We start from the raw sequence: 22260 nt of genomic DNA on the forward strand, positions 1-22260 counted from the left end.
CCCAGAACCCCGATCTTGCTGACGCTGGAGCATGTACTCCCTCCCTTGACTGCACTGGCTTGCTTTCTAGTGTGTGCAATGTTTATTATTATATGTCAAATTAAATTAGCCTTTGGTTATTGAGACCTCATAACATGCCTGCCTAACTTATTCTTGCTTTCAAAATTTGATCCTGGGGATTTTTATGTGCCTATGTATTCCTTTGGGTGGAAAACGAGAAGCACAGCCTGTGTGGTGGCTGGGGTGCAGAGCTGAGGATTTGGGAGGCTCCAAAATGGCTGTGGTTGGGGACTGGGTGCCCAGTGAGGTGTCTGGTGACGTCATTCTTCTCAGGTCCTGGGTACCAAGCCGGTGCGCTCCATCCAAATCATATCATTCTTGCTGGACCCCAGGGAAGAGGAGAAAAATGTCACATTGGGAGAGCTGACACAGACAGTCATGTTCCAGCCCAATCCATTCCATATGGGCCAATCCAGTTTTTTCCTTGAGGAAAGGCTTAAGATTGAATTTCTTAGTGAGTCTAACCCAGACCTTTGTGCATTTATGGCGGTGAAAAAAGTGAAGATGATTTTTTTTCCAGCTTCTCCCAACACTCTTTAAAAAAAAAAAAAAAAAAAAAAAAAGGCCCTGGCACTCTTGGCTGTCAAAAAAGCAGAATTTGTCTTTCTAAGAAAACAGTCTCTGTCTCCCATCCCCAGCTCCAACCTTCTACAGCTACCGTTTCAGATGGTGATTCCTGCAACCGTTTTGGGTCTCCTAAAGTGTGTCCCTGATGTGTTGGGCACTTTCCTTGGCTCATCAGGCAAATTCTCAAGTGCCAGAGGATGCCAGGGGGCACCCCTTCCTCTCCCCAGGACAGGCGCAGAGAAGCAGACGGGTCTCTGACAGACCTGCAGCAGACATCCACTTGCCCTTAAGGGAAGTCTAAATCTTCAGAGCAGACCTAAAATCTTCTAATGTTTCAAATCAATATTTGGCCACGTGTTTATTTTTTATAAAGAGATGGCCTGGCTAGTTGCAGTGGCTCATACCTGTGATCCCAGTGCTTTGGGAGGCCAAGGTGGGAGGATCACTTGAGGCTAGGAGTTTGAGACCAACCAGAGCAACATAGTGGACCACGTCTAAACAAAAGCTGAAACCATTAGCCGGGTGTGGTGATGTGCACCTGTGGTCCCAGGGACCTGGGAGTCTGAGGTGGGAGGATCGCGTGAGCTGGGGAGATAAGAGGCTGCAGTGAGCCATGATCGTGCCACTGCCCTTCAGCCTGGGCAACAGAGTGAGACCTTGTCTCTTAAAAACAAACAAAAATAAAAGAGAGATGGCCTTATTCTGATTTCCTCCTTTATCCTCTGATCCTACTCACATGGAGAATTTGAAAGTACGAAAGAGCCTGTTTATCCAAATGCACATGCACACGCACACAGGGACATTTTAAAACCTCAATCTGGCTTCTCCATCACCTCTGACCCTCCTCCTTGCTGCTCGGCTGATACACGCCTAGGCCTCCATGGCCATGAGACTGTCTTAGGCCTGAAACACCCTTGTTTTCTCCTCTCCTGGGACAGCCCCAGAGGCCACACCACGGCCTTTGCCCAATGCTCAGAAAGTGCTTCCAATGCGGTGATGCTCTTGTGCCTGGTGGAGCCTCTGCAGGGTCTGGCCTCTCTGTCTCCAGCAAACTAAAGGTTACTCAGAGGGTTTTTTTTTTTTTTTTTTAAATAAATTCTGCTTCATTTGTTACAGTTCCTTGCAATTTTCACACCTGTTAGAGGCAAAGTCAGAGTACGGAGACGTGAAAATCAAACTGATGCAATACAGTCATTGTTAGAATTAGGGAAGGGGTTAACATCCCCTGGGGTAGGATGAGATCCTGGAGACTTCTGGGTTAGCTGAGAAGGTACCTCAAAGTGATTCTGTTCTTTGTTGCTCCTTTCATAGAACTTAGGTCACATGGGACTTATAGGGAATCTTCAAACCTCTAGGGGATGGTTATCCCGCAAATGCAACTTTGTTTATGGTGTATTTTAACTTCCTATGTGTAGGAAAATCACACATTTGTAGTTTCTTTTTTTTTTTTTTTTCTTTTTTGAGATGGAGTCTTGCTCTGTGGCCCAGGCTGGAGTGCGGTGGCATGATCTCGGCTCCCAACAACCTCCGCCTCCTGGATTTAAGCAATTCTTCTGCCTCAGCCTCCTGAATAGCTGGGATTACACGCATGCGCCACCATATCTGGCTAATTTTTGTATTTTTTTTTTTAGTAAAGACGAGGTTTCGCCATGTTGACCAGACTGGTCTTGAACTCCAGACCTCAAGTGATCTGCCCATCTCAGCCTCCCAAAGTGCTGGGATTACAAGCACGAGCCAGGAAAATTACACATCTGTAGTTTCTAATCACACTCTGCCCAGAAGCCCAACTAGGTTGTCAGGGGCATCCACAGTGTGATCCTGAAGGGAGCTCCCCAGTTCTTGGAAACACGCCTGGGGCGAATGCTGATCATGCTTGAGGTTGCCTGGGCTTCATCATGCTTTCCCATAGCGTTTAAAGAAAATGCCTCGACCAGAAGTATTACGCTGTGTGGTTTTATGAGTTTCATGATTTTTTCCTTAGAAATGAAAAAAAATTCACTCCATGAAAAGAAGAAAGGAAAGCCTTATTTGACAGCGTATCAACTGTCAACCACGATTTCTCCAGGGGAAATACGCAACTAGTACCAGAAGCCCCAGTTTGGGAGGAGCGTCTAGGACATGAGGTCATTAAGGAAGAAACTGTTGGGAGTCGGGCAAGAAGCGACAACAGAACAGTGAGAGCCTGACCACCAATCTGGAAGCTTCTGAGTACTTACTTGTAGTCTGGAGATGTCCCATCCAGCCACTTCCATTCATTTTCATGCTCTGAGTCTGTGAGGCCGATCCAGTGGCTCTCTCTCCCTACCATCTGTTTTTTTATCCATTGCTGAAAAACAAACCAGGGATGGTGCGTGACTATTTTTCAGAACAGATGTCTCAGGCCTTCTTCTTTTATTTAACATTTAGAAAAAAGGACAATTTAAAAGAGGATATTTGTTAGAACGTGTAGCCTGCTTTTGCTTTCTGCTTTTTTCTTGCTAGTTGCTCTGTTTTGCACTGTTTGGGGGGCTTTGACTTTTTCTTCTTACAAGTTTACAACTGATGTTAAAGTGAGGCTCTTCCTCTAAATCACGCAGACAACTCAGTGAATGTCCATTGGTTCCACCTCCTCCTACCACCCACCCCTTTCTCCCATGTCCTAATCATAGGAATAGTCATGATATTATTGGGCACTTCCTCTGGGCTGGGCCCCATGTGCAGTGTGTTGCACGCAGTGTGTCTTCAAGCTTTTATAACCACCCATTGAACAAGCATGAGAAGCAGCTGAGCTGGGCTTGGGCCTGGTCTGTGTATTCTAAAGCCCAGGTGCTTGGTCACTCTCTGCCGTGTGCTCATTCCAGTCAGTTACTACAGGAAACATCTGTTTACAGGACTGTGTCTGCTGGAGATAACTTAGGGAAAAGGGAGGAGGCTGCTGGAATGGTGTGGCATCAAAGAAAGCGCTGCATTGTTGCTAGACGGGCCGCAGTTTTGGTCTCAGTCTGCATAACCCTTGCTGGGCCTCAGTTTTCCTATCTGTCAAATGAGGACAATAATAATACCTACGTTCCAGGGTTGTTGTGAGGTTTAAGGGAGAAGATGCCTCGCACAGTGCCTGGCATACAGAAGGGGTCTAATGAGTGGACACTAGCATCACCATGTGTGGGCCCTGCCTCCTCAGCCTTCTTTGCTCTTCCTGACTCCTCTGGGGCCATGCGTGGTCCCTTGCACCCCACTCCATCCCTATAGTGCTCATGCCTCTGTCTCTGCCCCCACAGGTGCCTGGTGGCAGCCCTCAAGCTTCTCTGCATTATAATTATTTCAACAGCCACCAGAAGGAGCCACACATCTCCAGGCTTGATAAGTAATACCTTCCAGGAAGAATCATGAAGATACAATTCCAATGCCATGAACGCTTCTAGCCACTGGATGAAATCCAAATCTCTGTAATGTTGCCTCCCATGTTTACGTGACTAGGAATTCGTGATATCTCCAAATCCTCAACTAGCCTGCAATTTCCAGATGTAAACTATCCTTAAATTATAGTTTCCCCGACCAAGTATGTGGCAGGCATACCTGTTCCTCCCTAGTGTTTATGAAAACGAGATGGGAAGACTTGTCTTCACAGAAAAGCTTTGCTTCCTCAAAAATTTCTTTCTCAATAGAAAAATAGTAGCATTTGTCTGTGAAGTTCTTCCAGTGAGGCGGGCAGCCTAGGAATGCAAAAGTGGAAAACAATGATTAAAAAAATCACAGAAAGCACTCTGCTTTTCTTCAGTTGTGTTTCAGAGGCCAAAACTGTGGTCCTGCTGGGAGCAGCCTGAGCGTCCCTGCACGAGGCCCACAGCTGATGTTCACGGACGTGCTCGCAGCAAGCATGAGCCCAGAGTGGACTGCAGAGCACAAGCCAAAACCACAGAATCTGGAAAAGATCTTTGACTGGGTCTTTGTTCTTCTGCGTCTGGATCCGTCTTCACAATGACAGAAATAACAGAAGCAACAACAAGAAGCAGGGCAGGCACAGATGTTCAGCGTCAGTCTGGAATCATATGGAACCTGTGAACAGTTGGATGTGAGAACCCAGCACCAAAACTGGGCTCATGGATCAACAAAGATAACCCAGGCCTCACCGACCAAAATCAAGGAGAATAGGGGTTGGGTTGAAGGAGAGAAAAATAGGCTTGGTTGCTAACCAAACATTTGAGTTTTGTCAAATGTTTAATTATCAAAAGACTAGAAGGCACCATAACATCTAACACCTCAAAAAGAAATTAACTGTAGTCATCAATAGCTGAGGGTTCCATCCGCATGTTGATGGAGCTAACGGAGGGAGCCCATCTATCCCCAGAGTGAGGATGTAAAACGCGGCAAGAGTGGTCAGGGTGGCCAGCCGCAGGCTTCCCTGAAGGAAATGTTTTGCATTGTGTTTGTCTTCTGAGGGCTGCCCCCTATAAATAAACAAGTGCAAGAGCCGGTGCCGTGGCTCACACCTGGAATCCCAGCACGTTGCAAGACTGAGGCAGGAGGGTTGCCAGAGACCAGGAGTTCAAGACCAACCCGGGCAATATAACAAGACCCTGTCTCTACAAAAAATGAAAATAAAAAATTAGCCAGGTGTGGTGGCACACCCCTGTGGTCCCAGCTACGCAGGAGTCTGAGTGGGAAGATCGCCTAAGCCCAGGAGGTCAAAGCTGCAGTGAGCTATGTTTGCACCAGTTCACTCCGTCATTCCAGCCTGGGTGACAGAGTGACACCCTGTTCCATTCATACGTACATACATACTACATAAAACAATTTGTGCTAGAGAATCTGATGGTGTTTACAGAGAAACACATGACTGGTGTGGAGACCTGTTTTGGCAGCAGGGCTCCTGTGCCAGCCCCTAAGATGCCTTTGCTGTGAAATAATATGGAGCGGGGGACAAGACGTGGTGACTCACACCTGTAATCCCAGCACTTTGGGAGACTAAGGCAGGCGGATGGCTTGAGGCCAGGAGTTTGAGACCAGCCTGGCCAACATGGCGAAACCCCCTCTCTACTAAAAATACAAAAATTAGCTGGCCGTGGTGGCACACGCTTGTAGTCTCAGCTACTTGGGAGGCTGAGGCAGGAGAATTGCTTGAACCTGGGAGGTGGAGGTTGCAGTGAGCTGAGATCACGCCATGGCACTCCAGCCTGGGTGATAGAGTGAGACCCTGTCTCAAACAAAAACAAAAACAAATAACATGGGTGGGGCCACACACTAGGGGCTGGCTCAGTCTCAAGCACATGCACTGCCCTGTCCCCCTGGCTGGAGGGAGGACTCGGACTTACCATTGTCCTCTGGTGCCGGGGTTGGTTCATTCTGCAGGGCCAGGGGCACCACTGCTCCTGATGGGCCAGGAGGGCCGGGGGGGCCCTTGGGGCCTGGCATGCCTGGTACCCCAGGCAAGCCTGGCAGTCCCCGAGGTCCAGGAACCCCAGGCTCCCCCACAGTGCCCTGCAGTCCCTGGAAGCCAGGAGGGCCCTGGGGCCCAGGGAGTCCTTCTTTGCCTGGAGGGCCTGGGGGGCCTGGGTCCCCACTGGGGCCCTGAGGGCCGGGCTTCCCGGGGGAACCGCGGGAACCTTTGGGGCCCTGGGAGCCCTTAGATCCTTTGCCGCCACGCTCTCCGGGGGGACCTGCGGGTCCAACTGGGCCTCTCTCACCCGCAGGGCCAGGCGGTCCAGGCTCCCCCTTCTCTCCTTTCTGTCCCTTGTTGCCAGTTGGACCAGGGGGTCCCTGGGATCCTCTGTCACCTTTTGGACCCCTGGGGCCCGGTGGACCTAAAACATAAAAAAAAAAAAAGCGTCAACATGAAATCCACTGTGAATGACAGTTATGAATGATCTTTCTTCTTATAAAATCTCCAAACTAAAAAAACCTAGCATACAAAATATACACATTAGGGAAAGATTATTTGTTTATCATACGACTGTTGACTGTTACGGGCTAAATTATGTCCTCCTCCAAATTCTTATGTTGAAGTCCTAACCCCCAGCACCTCAGGATGCAACTTACTTAGAGGCACGGCCTTCACAGAGGTCATCGAGTTAAAACGAGGTGACATGGGTGACCCTAACCCAATAGGACTGGTGTCCTTAAAGAAGAGGGGATTTAAAAAAAAAAAAAAAAAAGAAGAGGGGATTAGGTCACAGACCCACAGAGGAAAGATCGCCTGAGGACACAGGGAGAAGACGGACACAGGGAGAAGACGGACACCTGCAAACCGAGGAGGGAGGCCTCGGAGGAAACAACACGGCTGACGCTTTGATCTCGGACTCGCGGCCTCCGGAACCGTAAGGAAAGAAATGTCTGCTGTTCAAGGCTCCCAGTCTGTGAACTTTGGTACGGCAGCCTGAGCAAGCCAGTGTACTATGTGTTCTTCAGTAAGCTCACCCTTCCTCTTCAAGCTTTGAGAATGTATTGTAACGGTGCACAGCTTTTTAGTGCCCCACTGATGTCCTTCATGGTGACACTGACAACCAGGGGCTTATTCTTCACAGTGACTCACACGATTAAACTGGGTTCTCTTAGTCACCTGGGCCTATGCTGTCATCAGCAGGAAAGTTGTGCAGACCAGGATCAGGATTTGCTCTTACTTATTTCCTGTTTTCCTTAATTTGATAAATATTTATTAAAGACCTATTATATGACAAGCACCGTGTTAAGGTATTGTGGGATAAAGAACTGAAGGAGACCAAAACATGCCATCAGGTGTTGACAGGCATTGATGTATTAATTCTCTCCCTATAACCAAGCCTGTAACTTCCCTATAACCTTCCTCTCTGTCGCACCCCAGCTGGCATGCCTGTGCTGTCCACCAAAGCTGTGGGGATGCTGGTGTCCTTAGGGCTGAGCCTCACTCACCCGTGGGCCAGCTCAGAGGGACGGGAGGTCTCTGTGGGAAAGCCTGGTGGGGCTTTGCTGCTCGTTGTGGACAGGTGTCCAAACTCTCTGGGTTGCTTTGTAAGTCTAATAATATACATAAGGAAGGTAGGCTAGAGAAAAAAGTTATGTGGACCATCAAATTGGGAAGAAAAGCAAATACTGCTGTCCCCAACATCTCATAAAGAGGCCCACATAACACAGGATTGTTTTTCTTTCTTTAGTTTCTCAGAGGGAACGGGAAATTTCACACAAATAATCCCCTACCAGGAACTGTATAGTGAGACAATTTTCAAGGTACTTTCACATACATTATGCCACCTGATCTTGCCTGTGATGTGGAATTCTCACTGCACAGACGAGGACATGTAGGGCCAGAGATGCCAAACTATTTGTTCAAGGATACTTAGCTACTAGGAACAGATACCAAGGAGAGTAAGACATGGTCAATCACAGTCTAGTAGTGGAGCTGGGGCATGAACTCAGGTCTTCTGATGTCGAAATGAACGAATCGGAGAGTTTCTGAAATCTCACAATTCTGCATGAATAATAAAAGGCCACACTTATTCTCTCTCTTTTTTTTAGCGACAGAGTCTCACTCTATTTTTTTAGAGACAGTCTCACTCTGTCACCCAGGCTGGAGCACAGTGGCATGATCATAGCTCACTGCAACTTTGCACTCTTGGGCTGAAGCAATCCTCCAACCTCAGCTTCCTCCCATGTAGCTGAGACTACAGGCTTGTACCACATTGCCTGCTTTTTAAAAATTTTTTAATTTTTTTGTAGAGATGGGGGTCTCACTGTGTTGCCCAGACTGACCTCGAATTCCTGGCCTCAAGCGATCCTCCCCCATCGGACTCTCAAAGTGCTGGGATTACAGGTGTGAGACACTGTGCCTGGCCTTACTTTTTCTACAGAAGCAGAAAGCCTGTAAAGTTAGAAGGATAGAAGTGCTGGAGCAATGGAGGATGGGTGGCAGATCTACCCTAAGTTCCTTTATCCCTCCTGCTCCTTGTCCTCCCTCTCCCATTGGTCTGAGGACAGAATCATGAAGCAATCCTTCCCACCTCTCTAGGGGGATCTCCCTGTCTCCTTCCCCACCCTAGGTCTTGATGGATGTCTACTGTACCCTAACATCCACGGCTCCCAGTCAAGCCAATCCATCCGTGTTCTCTCTTAGCAGAAGCTTAGGCTCTGGACTTAGTTTGCTTATGGAAGGCTACCCATATGTCGCTCACAGATTTATTAGCAGGACCCTCTTCCAGTGGTAAGAGAGTTTATGCTAATGGCAAGGACTGGCCTCAATGCATTCTGTCTAGCGTTATCTGCTCCACAAATGGGAGACTTTAGAAGACTTAGGGATGAAGTCACTTCTACCTAGACCCATGTCACTGACCTCTGCCCACAGCTCCTGTTGACTCCTACTTGTCTTCAGCAACCCTGGGCTCTGGGCCTTTATATGCACCTGCTAGTTGAAGGGTCCATTTTCTCTGGTTCTGCCAGCACCTCTAACCTGCATGTCCACAGCTGAACTTCTTGTCTCTTTGCTGTGCATGTTCTCCTTCCATCATCCCTTCTCCCACCACATTGCCACAACCCTCTTTTCCTCGCCCTGACCCTGGTCATGACCCTAGTGTAGGCTCTCTTCTTCCCACCTCTCTCTGTCTTTTTTGGAAGGTGTTCACGGTAACTTCTTAATTGATCTTCCTACCTGTGATTCCTCTCCATTCATTCCACTCTGCCTTTTGTCTTCCTTAAGCCCAGCTCTGATCTCCACTTGCTCAAGAATATGCGGCCCCACCTGATCAGTCTGGCATGAAGGCTCCTCCCAGCCTAGTCTCGCCTGTGTTTATTCTATCCTCCTCTGTACTTTCTGCACATCTCTTCTCTGACAATTTCCTCTGCCCATGTCCTTCGGTAATATTCCTGGCATCCTCCCAGGCCACTTCAGATGGAAGTTTTCTCTTCTCTAATCTTATAGTTCTTATTTGTTCTACTCAAGACCCTTCTCCACGTCTAGCCCCTTGTAGGGTCTGGCCCACAGTCACTATTAAGCAAGTGTTTATCAAATACATGCACATCATGGTTAAAAAGTCCAGCACTCTAATGCTCACATTTTGTGCCCCAGGTGAGATCAGAAGGGATAGGTTTTTGGGGAAGAGTGACCTGCCTGGTGCCCCGCATCTTATAATAATCTCTGTATCAGGTGGGCTGTGGCTGCCACTATGAAATAATCATAAGGAGATCCATCTTTCCTTGCTACTGACCCTCATGAATTAATCCAGTGGGTCTCCACATCCACAGTTGGACTTTTGTTCTGCCTAACCTGGTCAGGCTCACCTACATAGCCTATCCCATTTAGTAAAGATAGGGAAGGCAGACTTTTTGCTGCCAGATCTATCTCCTTAAAAAAAGTAACTTAATGCCTCTGTGTAGCTGGGAAATAGCATCTCAGAGACGAATAGTGGTGAAAGTGCCACGTATGTTCCCCCACAATGGACGTAGCATTATGGATAGTTCTAGGGAAAACATACTGACAATTTAGGCCAAAACAAAACAAAAAATTCTAGTATATGTCGAGTAACTGCAAAATTAAACTTTTTTCTCAACTATTTCTGTTTTACTTATGTTCTGTGTTTAACTTTAGGAAATCCAAATAATGAAGATGGCATATTGGGAAATTCAAGTGTTTTAAGAAATAATCTTTAGCTTTATTTTCTTAATTTTTTTTTTTTTGCTGATAATTTGTGTTTCTCCACCACTTACATCTGGGGCTAGTGCTATCCTTGCAAGTTACAAGAAATGAGTTTACCTGTGACCATGAAAGAGGAACTGATCACAGGCTCATGTCTGTTGGTGGGGGGAGCTGTATTTCTTCAGAACACCTTCTTCTAGCTTCTGACAGAGTTCCAAAGATACAACGCTCCCTCCCTCTCCTGACATGAATCCGAGGCCTCCCTCACCTGGGGTGAAGCTTTTCATTCATCCTATTTATTTCTGGGGTAGGGTAGTTTATGGTGTTCCGCTATTTTCCTCTGGACTGGAAGTGGCTGTTGAATCTCCCCACCCACTCAATGTGTAAGTTGTGGCTTATGTGAAGAACGACATCAAATGTGGATCCCACAGGTAGCACAAGATTCCAGCAGGTGCTAATCTCCAGATCTTGTGAAGGAAGGGAATAAACAACGGGGGGAAATGCACATTTTTGCCGTTAATGAAGATCTACAGTTCTACTTGTGATTGATTTCCCAGCTGGATTAGTATAAAAACCAAATTTCCCCATCTGAAGTACCACATCCATCTTAAATAGGTTACCTGTCTTTCTCTTAATCAGATAAGGCTTAATATTCCTGACTGTGGCTAAACTGGCAAGCACACTGTGATTGGTGTCATCCACTACAGTTGCCCCAGCCTTCCAAAAGCCACAAAGGAGCTGGCACTCTCTGCCCTCAGATGCTGGGTTAGGTCAAAACATATTTTATATGTCTTACAGATCAGGAGATTCACATAATCTACTTTGGTTCATTAAGACAGGCTAGAAATTTCCTGGATTTTTTTTTTCTTTTAAAAAAATCATTGAGAAAAAGAGCTAAAGCCATTTAAAAAGTCAACACTGGATCCTCATAAAAAGTAGATTATTCATGCCAGGGCTTGTTTTCCTCTAGGACCCGGGATGCTGGCACTGCTGATTAGCATCTGGATGATCTCAGGCTTTGAGGTCTCACTTGAATCTTTTATTGGGCAGCTGTCAAGGTGAAAATAAAATGAAATAGTGAAATAAAATAGAAGCTGCCCTTAGTGCCTGAAAGCAAAAAAAAAAAAAAAAAAAAAAGAAAGAAAGAACAGAGTATTTATGAGCTTGTGCAGCAACAGCTTGAATTCAGGGTTGAGAAAACCACAACGCTGCGTGGAAACACGTGATGTCCTACGTGGAAGGACATTTGAGGTTTGCTTTCAAACTGAGTGAAATTTTAACTCAATGTCAAGGCCAAGTACGGGTGGCTCACTGGCTGAGGTTTCTGAAATGCTAGGAAGCCCATGTGGCTGGTAAAGCCGTCACAAGCTCCAGAGATGCCTGAATATGACCAATACCAGAGCTCCAAGCAGCCCGGGGTCTGTGCTGTCAGTGACACCTCTACCCCACCGTCCCCAGGCCCCACGGTTTTGGGAGCCTTGAAAATCTGTATTTTCTAAACAAGCAGTTCAAAGAGGATGGAAGACTTTAAATCATTGTGCTGCTTGTGCTTTGACAAATCAAACTATAGGCCTGAGAAGTGCCCAGTCCAGTTTCCTACACAAGAGAAGTTTCAAATGTGTTTTCCAACAAAACTGCTGGTGCTTAAGAAAAGGAAGAGAAACTGCTTTAATTCTTAACTGCCATCCAAAATCTTAGAGACTCAATGTTAAGACCCACTGGTGGTAAGATTGGAAGATAGGCAAGGTAGAGGAAAAACAGCGATACGATCTGATGTTTTTCTTCTCATTTAAAAATCTACGTTGAATGCACTTAAATTAATCAAATATTTATTAAATGCCTACCATAGGAAAAAATCATTGTGCTTCACTGAGGTGAAATGGAATGTACAGATTAAAAACAAATACAACTGGGCTTCTGGAAAGCCTTGGAAGTGCCTTGTCCACAGAGGAGGGTGTATTTAACCACTGTTTCTTGCCAACTGTCTCCGGGATCTCCAGCCACGCCGTCTTGTTTGGGGAAGTGCAGCACGAGGGAGTGGTTGGTAATGGGAGGAACCGAGGCCCCTGCCTGACCCACACTGTGCTGTCCCCTGTCCCGTCAGCCTTCATGTGCACCTTTCAAGGTTCAGCTCAAATGTCAATCCCTATTGAAACTCTAACCAACTGCTCTGCTGTCAATAAACTCTCTGTCATTTCCACCTCTCCAAACATGTTATCTATTCATGGTGGAAGCATGAGTTTGCAACTAGACAGACCTGAGTTTGGCGCTGTCCGCCATTTACTAGCTGTTTGGCCTTGGATAAGTTACCCAGGCTCTCTGAGTCTCAGTTCCCTCCCCTGCAAATGGGGAATGTCAATAACTCCCCCCTTAAAGAGCTGTAACAATGAAAGCTGATAATTTATCCAAGGGCTTAGCAGCGTGATTGGCATAGCACAGACACCCCAGAAATGTGGCCTGAGAAAATGAACGAAAGCTCGCTAGATGTCAGCATCCCTGGGGTGTGATTCATCTCTAGGGCTGGGCACTAGAAACCCAGCAGTAAGTACTTTTAGACTCAAATCATCCTTAACCCCGCATGTGTGATTTTACTCTTTGTGCATATGAAGCTGTTTTGTTTTCCACTGATGTACTGGCTACAGGTGCAGCAGAAGGGAAAGCTTTGAAGGAAGTGACCTTATTTACATTTGGATGTTATGCTGACCCCACTCTAGACCCTGCACTAAGTACTTTCTTTATGTTACTTCTCTGGGTCCTCATAACTCTAAAAGGTACACACAGATGAGCACACAGAGGCAGTGAGAGGATGAGGAGCTTGCTACATGAATCCAGCCCTGTCTGATTCCAGAGCTCTTGTTCTCACTCATTAAATCTGATGCCTCTCGAAAGAGCAGAGAGGGAAAATGTCTGGTGGTACAGGAAGGATGCAACTGACCTTTCCTTAGTTTGCAGAGAACAGCCCAGGAGGTGGAGTGATCTTTGCACCTAGAAGCATGTGTGAGAAGTCCTCTATGTACATAATTAGAATAAAAATCTTTATATTATTTGTATCAAAAAATAAGGCTTTTTTTTTTTTTTTTTTTTTTGAGATGGAGTTTCGCTCTTTTTGCCCAGGATAGAGTGCAATGGTGCGATCTCAGCTCACTACAACCTCTGCCTCCCGGGTTCAAGCGATTCTGCTGCCTCAGGGTCCTGTGTAGCTGGGATTACAGGCATGTGCTACCACACCCGGCTAATTTTGTCTTTTTAATAGAGACAGGGTTTCTCCATGTTGGTCAGGCTGGTTGTGAACTCCCCAAAAATAAGGTTTTCTTAACAAGGCTTCTCGGCTGATGGATGTAGAGATAACGTGAACATCTATCTCTACACTATCATCTGCCTTCAGCACAGTCAGTCAGCTTCAGCTCCCACTTCTTAATGTGGCAAATGTCTATGTGGCTGAACTGGACAGTGAGCACTGGGGTTCATTAAGTGGGAGTCAATAGGAATTTTCTGGAAAGCATCAGACTATTTTGAATCTTGCAGACGCCAGCCTCACATAAGCCAATGTTAATCCATCTGCTTTATCCATCTGCTCCTCATCCTCAGGGATGAGATCTGCATGTACAGAAAGGGAAAGGTGCTAGAGAGAAAAGGTGTGGAAGAAAACACTTGCATTCAGAAATGGAGTTCGTTCTTCCCCTCAGTCTCTCGTTCCCTCGGAATACCTGCTGGGTATTGCCGGTCTGGAGGCAGTGGAAGAGAGTGAATAGAAAGGGACCAGCTTGGTTGGCCTGGGAAGCTTCTCAGATCAACTCACAGAAAGTGCAGTGAACAACAAGACCAGGGATAAATGTGATAGTGTCTCTGAAGCACCCTGGAGCCTGGTTTCAGAATTGAGACTTTTTTTTTAATCACATATGCTTTTCCATGAGTCAGAAACCTCATTCTATTATAATAGACATCTTCCTCTTGACATGTCTACATGGGCCTCTCTTTTTCTGCAGCTCCCCAGTCTGGATCACCATCCACCTCATTGCTCATGCTAAAGACTTAGGAAACATCCTGTTCCTCTCTTTCACTCACTCCCCACAGCCAATCCATCAGCAGGTCCTGCCCGCCAGTCTCGTCCAGACACTCACACCAACCCCCTACTGTGTGTTCAATTTCTGTCCACATCACCCCCAATCCCTATGACACACAGGTATCTCTTGGCTGCCCTTTGCTTCTGGGCACACTGGGTAGGGAATTCCAGGGTCCTGGGCACAAACATGGACAAGCAGGGGTTGGTGTGGGCTCTGAATACTCACAGCACCTTGAGGCCATAGACTCCTCACCTCAGCACAGGCTCGGTTGGGGAAGGCTGCTGGGACCTCCTAAAGCTGGGGTCCCTGTTGTCAGGGCAAGGAAAGGGAAGCCCTTGATTCTTTCTCCAACTCTTCTCCTAAATGAGGGTACCCACTTCTCCCTTCTCCACTGCCAGCATTCCAGGCCAAGTCACCAACAGCTGGTCCATGCTCTCACTGACCCCTCCCTGCTCTCTATCATCTCAACACCTTGCTTAAAACCTCCCCCTCACACTTAGAATAAAATCCCAACTCCCTGACCTTCTAGGCTCCCTCTGGGGTGACCGGGTACAGTGGGGAGGGCCACACACTTTCGGTGACTATCCTTGGAGTTAACGGCATGGGGTTTGGCACCAGACAGCCAGACTCTGTTCATTCCTGAGACAGAGCAACTTTAAATAAGTACAGATGGCTGTCTTGTTCTCCACTGAGCAGTCTCTCCTAGGGCTGAAAGCTCCCAGGTCCTCAACCCTTCCTCACAGCACATGGTTTCTAGCTGCTATCATTCTGGTGCTGCTTTTCTGAGCGTGCTGATCTGGGAATGTCTCTTTTGAAAGGGGCTCCTCAAAGTAAACATTATGTTCCAGAGGTGGTCTTGGCATACTGAACAGAGTCAGATATTACTTCCCTTCTTATTAACACAGTCAAAGATCACATTACCTTCCCTGGAAGACACATTTAACTGCTTCCAGTCAACTAAAATCCCCATGCTTCATGCACACTTCCTTCCAGCCACGACTTCCCATCAACATTTATCTGTTTTGTCTCATCCATTTATGAGCAGGATTTTACATGTATTCCTATCTACTTCATTTGATTGACATCTTGATACTCTTCTGGCCTCTCTAGATCATTGCGGATTATAAGTATATCAGCCACTGGCTGGCATATACAGTTTCAAGTCACACAAGCATTGCTTCAGCAGGTCATCCATGCTAGTCACTGACAAAGCTATTGAACAGAGTCCTGCTATCTGCTATCTGGATCTACTTTCAGCATCACAGGGACTTATTAACTACCACTTGTTATTCTTGATCATTTGACCAGTGTGGGGGACATATCCCAAGGTGGCCCCTAGTGACTCATGCCCTTGTGTAATCCCTTCCCCTTGAATGTTTGCTTACAGCCCATCTTCTCATGCCCTGAAATTCTCTTTATGTTAAACTACCTAAGGGTGAGGACCATTTGCTTTCCTCTGTATTACCCAGACTGCTGAGCACAACATCTTCCACATAGTACTTTCAACGTAAAAACTGTGAAAATAGTTTGTGACTGGAAAATACTGTTAATATATGATGCTGCAAATCTTCAACTGTAGACTTAATCTGAGTCAAGGACTTTTAATTTACATGGATGATCTGGATAACAGTAAAATTCAGATTATATGTATGTATTCATTCATTTATTTATTTAGGAGATGGGATACTGCTATGTTGCCCAGGCTGGTCTCAAACTCCTGGTCTCAAGTGATCCTCACACCTCAGCCTCCCAAAGTGTTAAGATTACAGGCATGAGCCACCACACCTACCAGAACTCCTCTGTGGCCTTACGGTTACTGTGATGGCCAACCATTCATCTACTCATGACTCGTAACTCCCTTAATGGTAGCTTTGTGACCCAAAAAACTTGATCTTGCTTTCAGAGGAGCCCAATTTATGTTGCATTGAAATGGCTCAAGGACGAAGAAAATTCAAATTAACCAACCTTTCACTCAACAAATAATTAATGGAGCCCCTTTAAGTACTGTTCACAGATTCTTAGTTACACTTCTTTTCAAGATGTGGAACTTAATTCCCCTTGCATTGAGTGTGGACCGGACTTAGTCACATTTCTAAGAAACAGAATACAGTGGATGTGATGGTGTGTGGTTTCTGAGGCTAGTATGTCATGGTAGCTTCCTTCTTGTTCTCTCTCTTGAATTCCTTGTTCTGGCGGCAGCCAGCTGCCATGTTGTGAGGACACACAAGCAATTTCACACAGCAAGGAACTGAGGCCTCCTGCCAAGAGCTATGTGAACAGGCCACTTTAGTAGCAGACCCTCTAGCCACATTAAGCCTTCAGATGACTGCAGCCCTGGCTGAGATCTTGACACAACCTCTTGAACAACAGTGAGTCAGGACCACCTAGTTAAGCTGCTCTTGAATTCCTGGTCCACAGAAACCACAGAAACATATGAGATGATTAATATCTATTGTTTTAAATTGCCAAATTTTACAGTAACTTGTTATGCAGCAATAGACAACTAATACAAATACAAATTCAGAATTTCGACTTACCTTGCAGTATTGTAAAATTCTTGATGAGCTGACCGTGCTTGGAGTCTACTAGCTTCATTTCTTCCATAATCACTGATAAGTTGGCTACTTCAGTGTCTAACCTCGACCTCATCAAATCTTGTTGCATCCTGAGAGAAACAGAATCCAAACGGATGTTGGCCAGGGTATTATTCAAGGAGGTCAGATCATCCGTGTGTTTGGTTAGGGTATCTGTGCAAGTGGTCCTGACTTCATTTAGATTGCTGGTCAGCGTCCGCAGGTGGTGGGCTGTGTAACTGATATTGCTAATGATGTTCACAATATCTGTCTCAAAGAGCTGGAAGCGTTCCTCCAGTTGGTTGAACTTGATGGCTGTTCTGTTCTCTGCATCCTTGTGTAAGTCCTGCAGGTCTTTCAGGTTCTGCTCATTGGCTTGAGAGATAGTGGTGATGTTCTCCATCTGACCTGTGAATGAGTTGAGCTGGCTGTTCATATCCTCCAGGGTGTCATTGTTGGCTTTGGCCAAAGCAGAGTTGTTGGCAGCCAGCGTCTGCAAGCTCTGCACTTTCTCCTTCAGCCAATCCGTGTCCTTCTTGGCTTGAAGAAAAACCTGCTGCAGATTTTGAAAGTCGTTCTTGATTCGCTGGATAGCCTGGCTTGTGTCATCCACAGACCGCTGCAGATTCGTGATGAGGTTCCTCTGCTGTACCTGGGTCAGGTTCAGGTTGTTGAGGTTCATGATGACCACGTTATGAGAATACATTTGGCTCTGCAGATTGCCCTGGAGCACGCTGGTATCTTGCTGCAGATTCGTGACATAGCCATTATACGCCTGGAGGGTTTTGTTCACAGTGGTGATGAGGAAAGAATTATTCTCCAAAGTTTCTTTCAGTTGACTCTGCCTGTCCACCAGTGCATCCCCGCTTGCCTGTAACTTCTCCAGCGTATCCTTGTTCTTGCTGGTTTTTTCTGTAATCTCACGAAGTTGCTGACGGAGATCTAGAATGTCTGATCTGAAGGTGGAGAGTTCTGAGTTGGTGCTGATAGCTTTCTTCCCAGTTTGGTCACCTGGAATAAGAAATATCTGTGACTTACATTGGTGGTATGGAGAAGTGTTCAGTCAAGGCCAAAGATCCCAAACACACTTAACTGGTATGCACTGTATTTTAGATGCAAAATTGGCAGTATAAGCAGACAGCTCTGCATTAGTAAAATGTACATATCTATTAAAACCGGGTCCTGGGGAATCAGAAAGGATGCCCAGAACTAGGAATGACAAACTTGGCTGAACATTTTTCTCAAAGAGGGAGGGGGAATTTACTAGATTTTTAGGGCAGTGGGCAGGATGTCAAGAAGAAAATAACCTTTTAAATTTCCCAATTTTTTTAATGAAAGCAAAAATCAAGGAATAGAATATGCTAGGATCTTTTACTTTATAACTTAATTTCTACAATTCTTCTATGTAGTTCAAAGTATTTCAAAAATGCTCAGTAAATTCCTATTTATCTGACAGTTTTTAATAAAGGGTATTTGTGGTTTTTTTAGTCAGGATTGATCTTCAGATATTATTTGGCACATAATAGTATTTTCGGCAGGACATAATTCCAAAATGGACCCTTAACTTTAAAATTTAAGCATTTGAATTAAATCATGAGGGAAGACTCAACATGCAATACAAAAATGGAATGTCCTTCTGGGTGCATGGGGAGTGTATAGCAACATCATTCTAAGAGGCTGTGGTCATTTATGTAGAGTCAGGGGATTTCACTGAATGGTTCAGTCTTGTCACAGATTACCTAATTTCTTCAGGTCACTTTCCACTGCTGTGAGCTTGTCATCATAGGTTTGGCGAGATGTCTCCATGCCGCCTGTGACATTGTCCATTTTCTCTACAACTAAGATTTGGAAAATGATGCATTAGTACACACACCTGCTCATATTGTATTTTTCAGTTTCAAAACAAGAGATCATTTCATTATGGAACAAAGGAAACAGATTGAACAAAAAAAGTGTAACTGAAATCAAATATAGGAAAGAAAAGCCATCTTTTTGGAAAAATAACTTACTTGTCACAAAACCCAGGGGTACAATTTACTCAGTTCAGAATTGTATGTTCTTAACGATTCTTATGATTCTATAATGCCTTGGATGTTTCAGAAATCATTTGGAACTAATTTTAAAATTTTCATGCATTTTAGAAGTCCCTAATCTGTTATTTCCTATATTAATTTTCATAGACGAAGGCACAGCACACTGTGATAATTTACAAAATGTTGTCACTCATCAGCTTCCCTAACATTCTTGGCAGGTGGGACTCATTTACCTAGAAGAGGATTCCATTGGCAAGGAAAACCCAGCTCAGGTCTATACATAAAATCGTCATAGAAAGGACACAAAGTCAAGAGTGTCTGCCACTTTCTGTTATGAGTTCCACCACAACGCCCTGGAAATCTGCTTTTTGTTAGTGACAACTGATTCTGTAGTTTATCAATCCTCAAGTAGATACCTGAGTGGTGTTTCCAAACAATGATTTGCCAAGAAGTATTTTTTGATAGCATTTTCTTGATTGTATATGATAGGGAAAGTAAAACCATTGATAGGGTTTGGCTGTGTCCTCACCCAAATCTCATCTTAAATTATACCCCCCTAATTCCCATATGTTGTGGGAGGAACTTGGTGGGAGATAATTTGAATAATGGGGGTGGTTTCCCCTATACTGTTCTCGTGGTAATGAATAAGTCTCACAAGATCTGATGGTTTTATCAGGGGTTTCCACTTTCGCATCTTATTTTCTCTTGCTGCCTGAAATGTTAATCCCCAAGACAACTGGGAAAATGTCTTCAGGGCAAGTCAGAGCCTTCACGGCAGCCCCTCCCATCCCTGGCCTGGAGGCCAAGGAGAAAATGGTTTTGTGGGCTGGGCCCAGGGTCCCCATGCTGTGTGCAGCCTAGGGACTCGGTGCCCTGTGTCCTAGATGCTCCAGCCGTGGCTGAAAGGGGCCAATGTAGAGCTGGGGCCGTGGCTTCAGAGGGTGCAAGCTTCAAGCCTTGGTAGCTTTCACGTGGTGTTGAGCCTGCGAGTGCACATGTCAATAGAGGTTTGGGAACCTCTGCCTAGATTTCTGAGGATGTATGGAAACTCCTGGATACCCAGGCAGAAGTTTGCTGCAGGGGCGGGGTGTGCGTAGAGAACCTCTGCTAGGGCAGTGTGGAAGGGCAATGTGGGGTTGGAGCCCCCGCACAGTCCCTATTGGGGCACTGCCTAGTAGAGCTGTGAGAAGAGGGCCACCGTTCTCCAGACCCCAGAATGGTAGATATACTGACAGTTTGCACTGTTCACCTGGAAAACCAACAGACGCTCAACACCAGCCATGAAAGCAGCAGGGAGAGAGGCTGTACCCTCCAAAGTCACAGGGGCGGAGATGCCCAAGACCATGGGAACCCACCTCTTGCATCAGCATGACCGGGATGTGAGACCTGGAGTCAAAGGAGATAATTTTGGAGCTTTAAAATTTGACTGCCCTGCTGATTTTGAACTCGCATGGGGCCTGTACCCCTTTGTTTTGGCCAATTTCTCCCATTCGGAAAGCCTGTATTTACCCAATACCTGTATCCTCATTGTATCTAGGAAGTAACTAGCTTGCTTTTAATTGTACAGGCTCATAGGCGGAAGGGACTTGCCTTGTCTCAGATGGGATTTTGGACTGTGGACTTCAGGATTATTGCTGAAATGAGTTAAAACTTTGTGGGACTGTTGGGAAGGCATGTTTTGTTTTGAAATGTGAGGACATGAGATTTGGCAGGGGCCAGGGGTGGAATGATACAGTTTGGTTGTGTCTTCGCCCAAATCTCATCTTGAATTATATCTCCCAGAATTCCCACGTGTTGTGGGAGGGACGCAGTGGGAGACGATTTGAATCGTGGGGGCAGTTTCCTCCATATTGTTCTCGTGGTAGTGAATAAGTCTCACAAGATCTGATGGTTTTATCCGGGGTTTCCACTTTTTCATCTTTCTCATTGTCTCTTGCCACTGCCATGTAAGAAGTGCCTTTTGCCTGCCACCATGATTCTGAGGCCTCCCCAGCCATGTGGAACTGTAATTCCAATTAAACTTCTTGTTCTTCCCAGTCTTGGGTATGTCTTTATCAGCAGCATGAAAACAGACTAATACAGCAACACTAAATAAAGCTTCAGTTCTTACTCATTTTCAGAAGGCAGTAACTCTCTACAGTTATGAATTCAAGTACACGTTTCTAAAATGTTAAGAGGACATTTCTCCGAAAGTGACTTATGTGAGATCCAGCTTCTAGCAGCTTGGGATCAAGTCTGATTGTCCTTCTTGGTATCAATAGCTTTAAAAAAAAGACTTCAGGCCGGGCGCAGTGGCTCACGCCTATAATACCAGCCCTTTGGGAGGCCAAGGTGGGTGGATCATTTGAGGTCAGGAGTTCAAGACCAGCCTGGCCAACATGGTGAAACCCCGTCTCTACTAAAAATACAAAAATTAGCTGGTTGCAGTGGTACACACCTGTAATCCCAGCTACTTAGGAGGCTGAGGCAGGAGAATTGCTTGAACCTGGGAGGCGGAGGTTGCAGTGAGCCAAGATCGTGCCATTGCACTCCAGCCTGAGCAAGAGTGAGACTCTGTCTTCAAAAAAAAAAAAAAAAAAGGACTTCAAAAAATGAGAACATGCTTTATATACCAATTATGAGCCAACGGATGCAATTTATTGTATTCATCACATGTTCTACCCACGCATGACTATGTGAGATTCTTCTGGCTCCTCTCAGGAAGAAGTAGTAAGTTCCCATGTGTTTGTGTGACCCAAAGTGAACTGGCTCCTTGGATCCTGGAATCGTCCCTGGAGAAGCTCACTATGTTTTCCCTCAAGCTTCTACCGTCTGGTCATAATGAAATGTGTGCACTGCAACGAACGCTGTCTCACACGAGCCTTTCCATGTGTTCTCTCTACCTAGAATGTTCTTCCCGGTTTTTTTTTTTTTTTACTGAGCTAAGTCCTATTTGCTCTTCAAGACTCTGCTTGTCACGTCCTGTGGGAACCCTTTCCTGAGGTGCACCTTGCAGAATTCCCCTGGCAAGCAGTCCTTTCTCTATTATGGGACTCACTGCACTGTGCTGTCATGACTTATCTACTGTTATATCCTCTAGGGCAGGAAAATTTACATTCTGTTCCATCTCTCCCTGTTAGCTCAGTGTGTGGCACTAGTAGGTAGTCAATGAATATATATTTATTATGCCATTTATTTATTTAATTTTTTTTTAGACAGAGTTTCACTCTTGTTGCCCAGGTTGAAGTGCAATGGAACGATCTTAGCTCACTGCAACATCCGCCTCCCAGGTTCAAGTGATTCTCCTGCCTCAGTCTCCTGAGTAGCTGGGATTACAGGTGCCCGCCACCACACCCAGCTAATTTTTGTATTTTTAGTAGAGATGGGGTTTCTCCATGTTGGCCAGG

At 45.7% G+C, this 22260-nt stretch overlaps 1 protein-coding gene across 1 annotated transcript in view; it reads right to left on the minus strand.

Moving 5' to 3' along the window:
* The window catches only part of COLEC12 (collectin subfamily member 12), a 182619-nt gene that overhangs the window by 9740 nt on the left and 150619 nt on the right, over positions 1–22260 (minus strand). Inside the window, exons 4-8 of the mRNA XM_028838240.2 lie at positions 18581–18679; positions 16806–17852; positions 5919–6407; positions 4183–4319; positions 2844–2953 (exon numbers count right to left, since the gene is read on the minus strand). Coding sequence (XP_028694073.1) covers positions 2844–2953; positions 4183–4319; positions 5919–6407; positions 16806–17852; positions 18581–18679 — 1882 coding nt within the window. The remainder of the gene's footprint in view (positions 1–2843; positions 2954–4182; positions 4320–5918; positions 6408–16805; positions 17853–18580; positions 18680–22260) is intronic.

This window comes from Macaca mulatta, chromosome 18, assembly GCF_049350105.2.
Source record: "Macaca mulatta isolate MMU2019108-1 chromosome 18, T2T-MMU8v2.0, whole genome shotgun sequence".
Lineage (NCBI taxonomy): Eukaryota > Metazoa > Chordata > Mammalia > Primates > Cercopithecidae > Macaca > Macaca mulatta.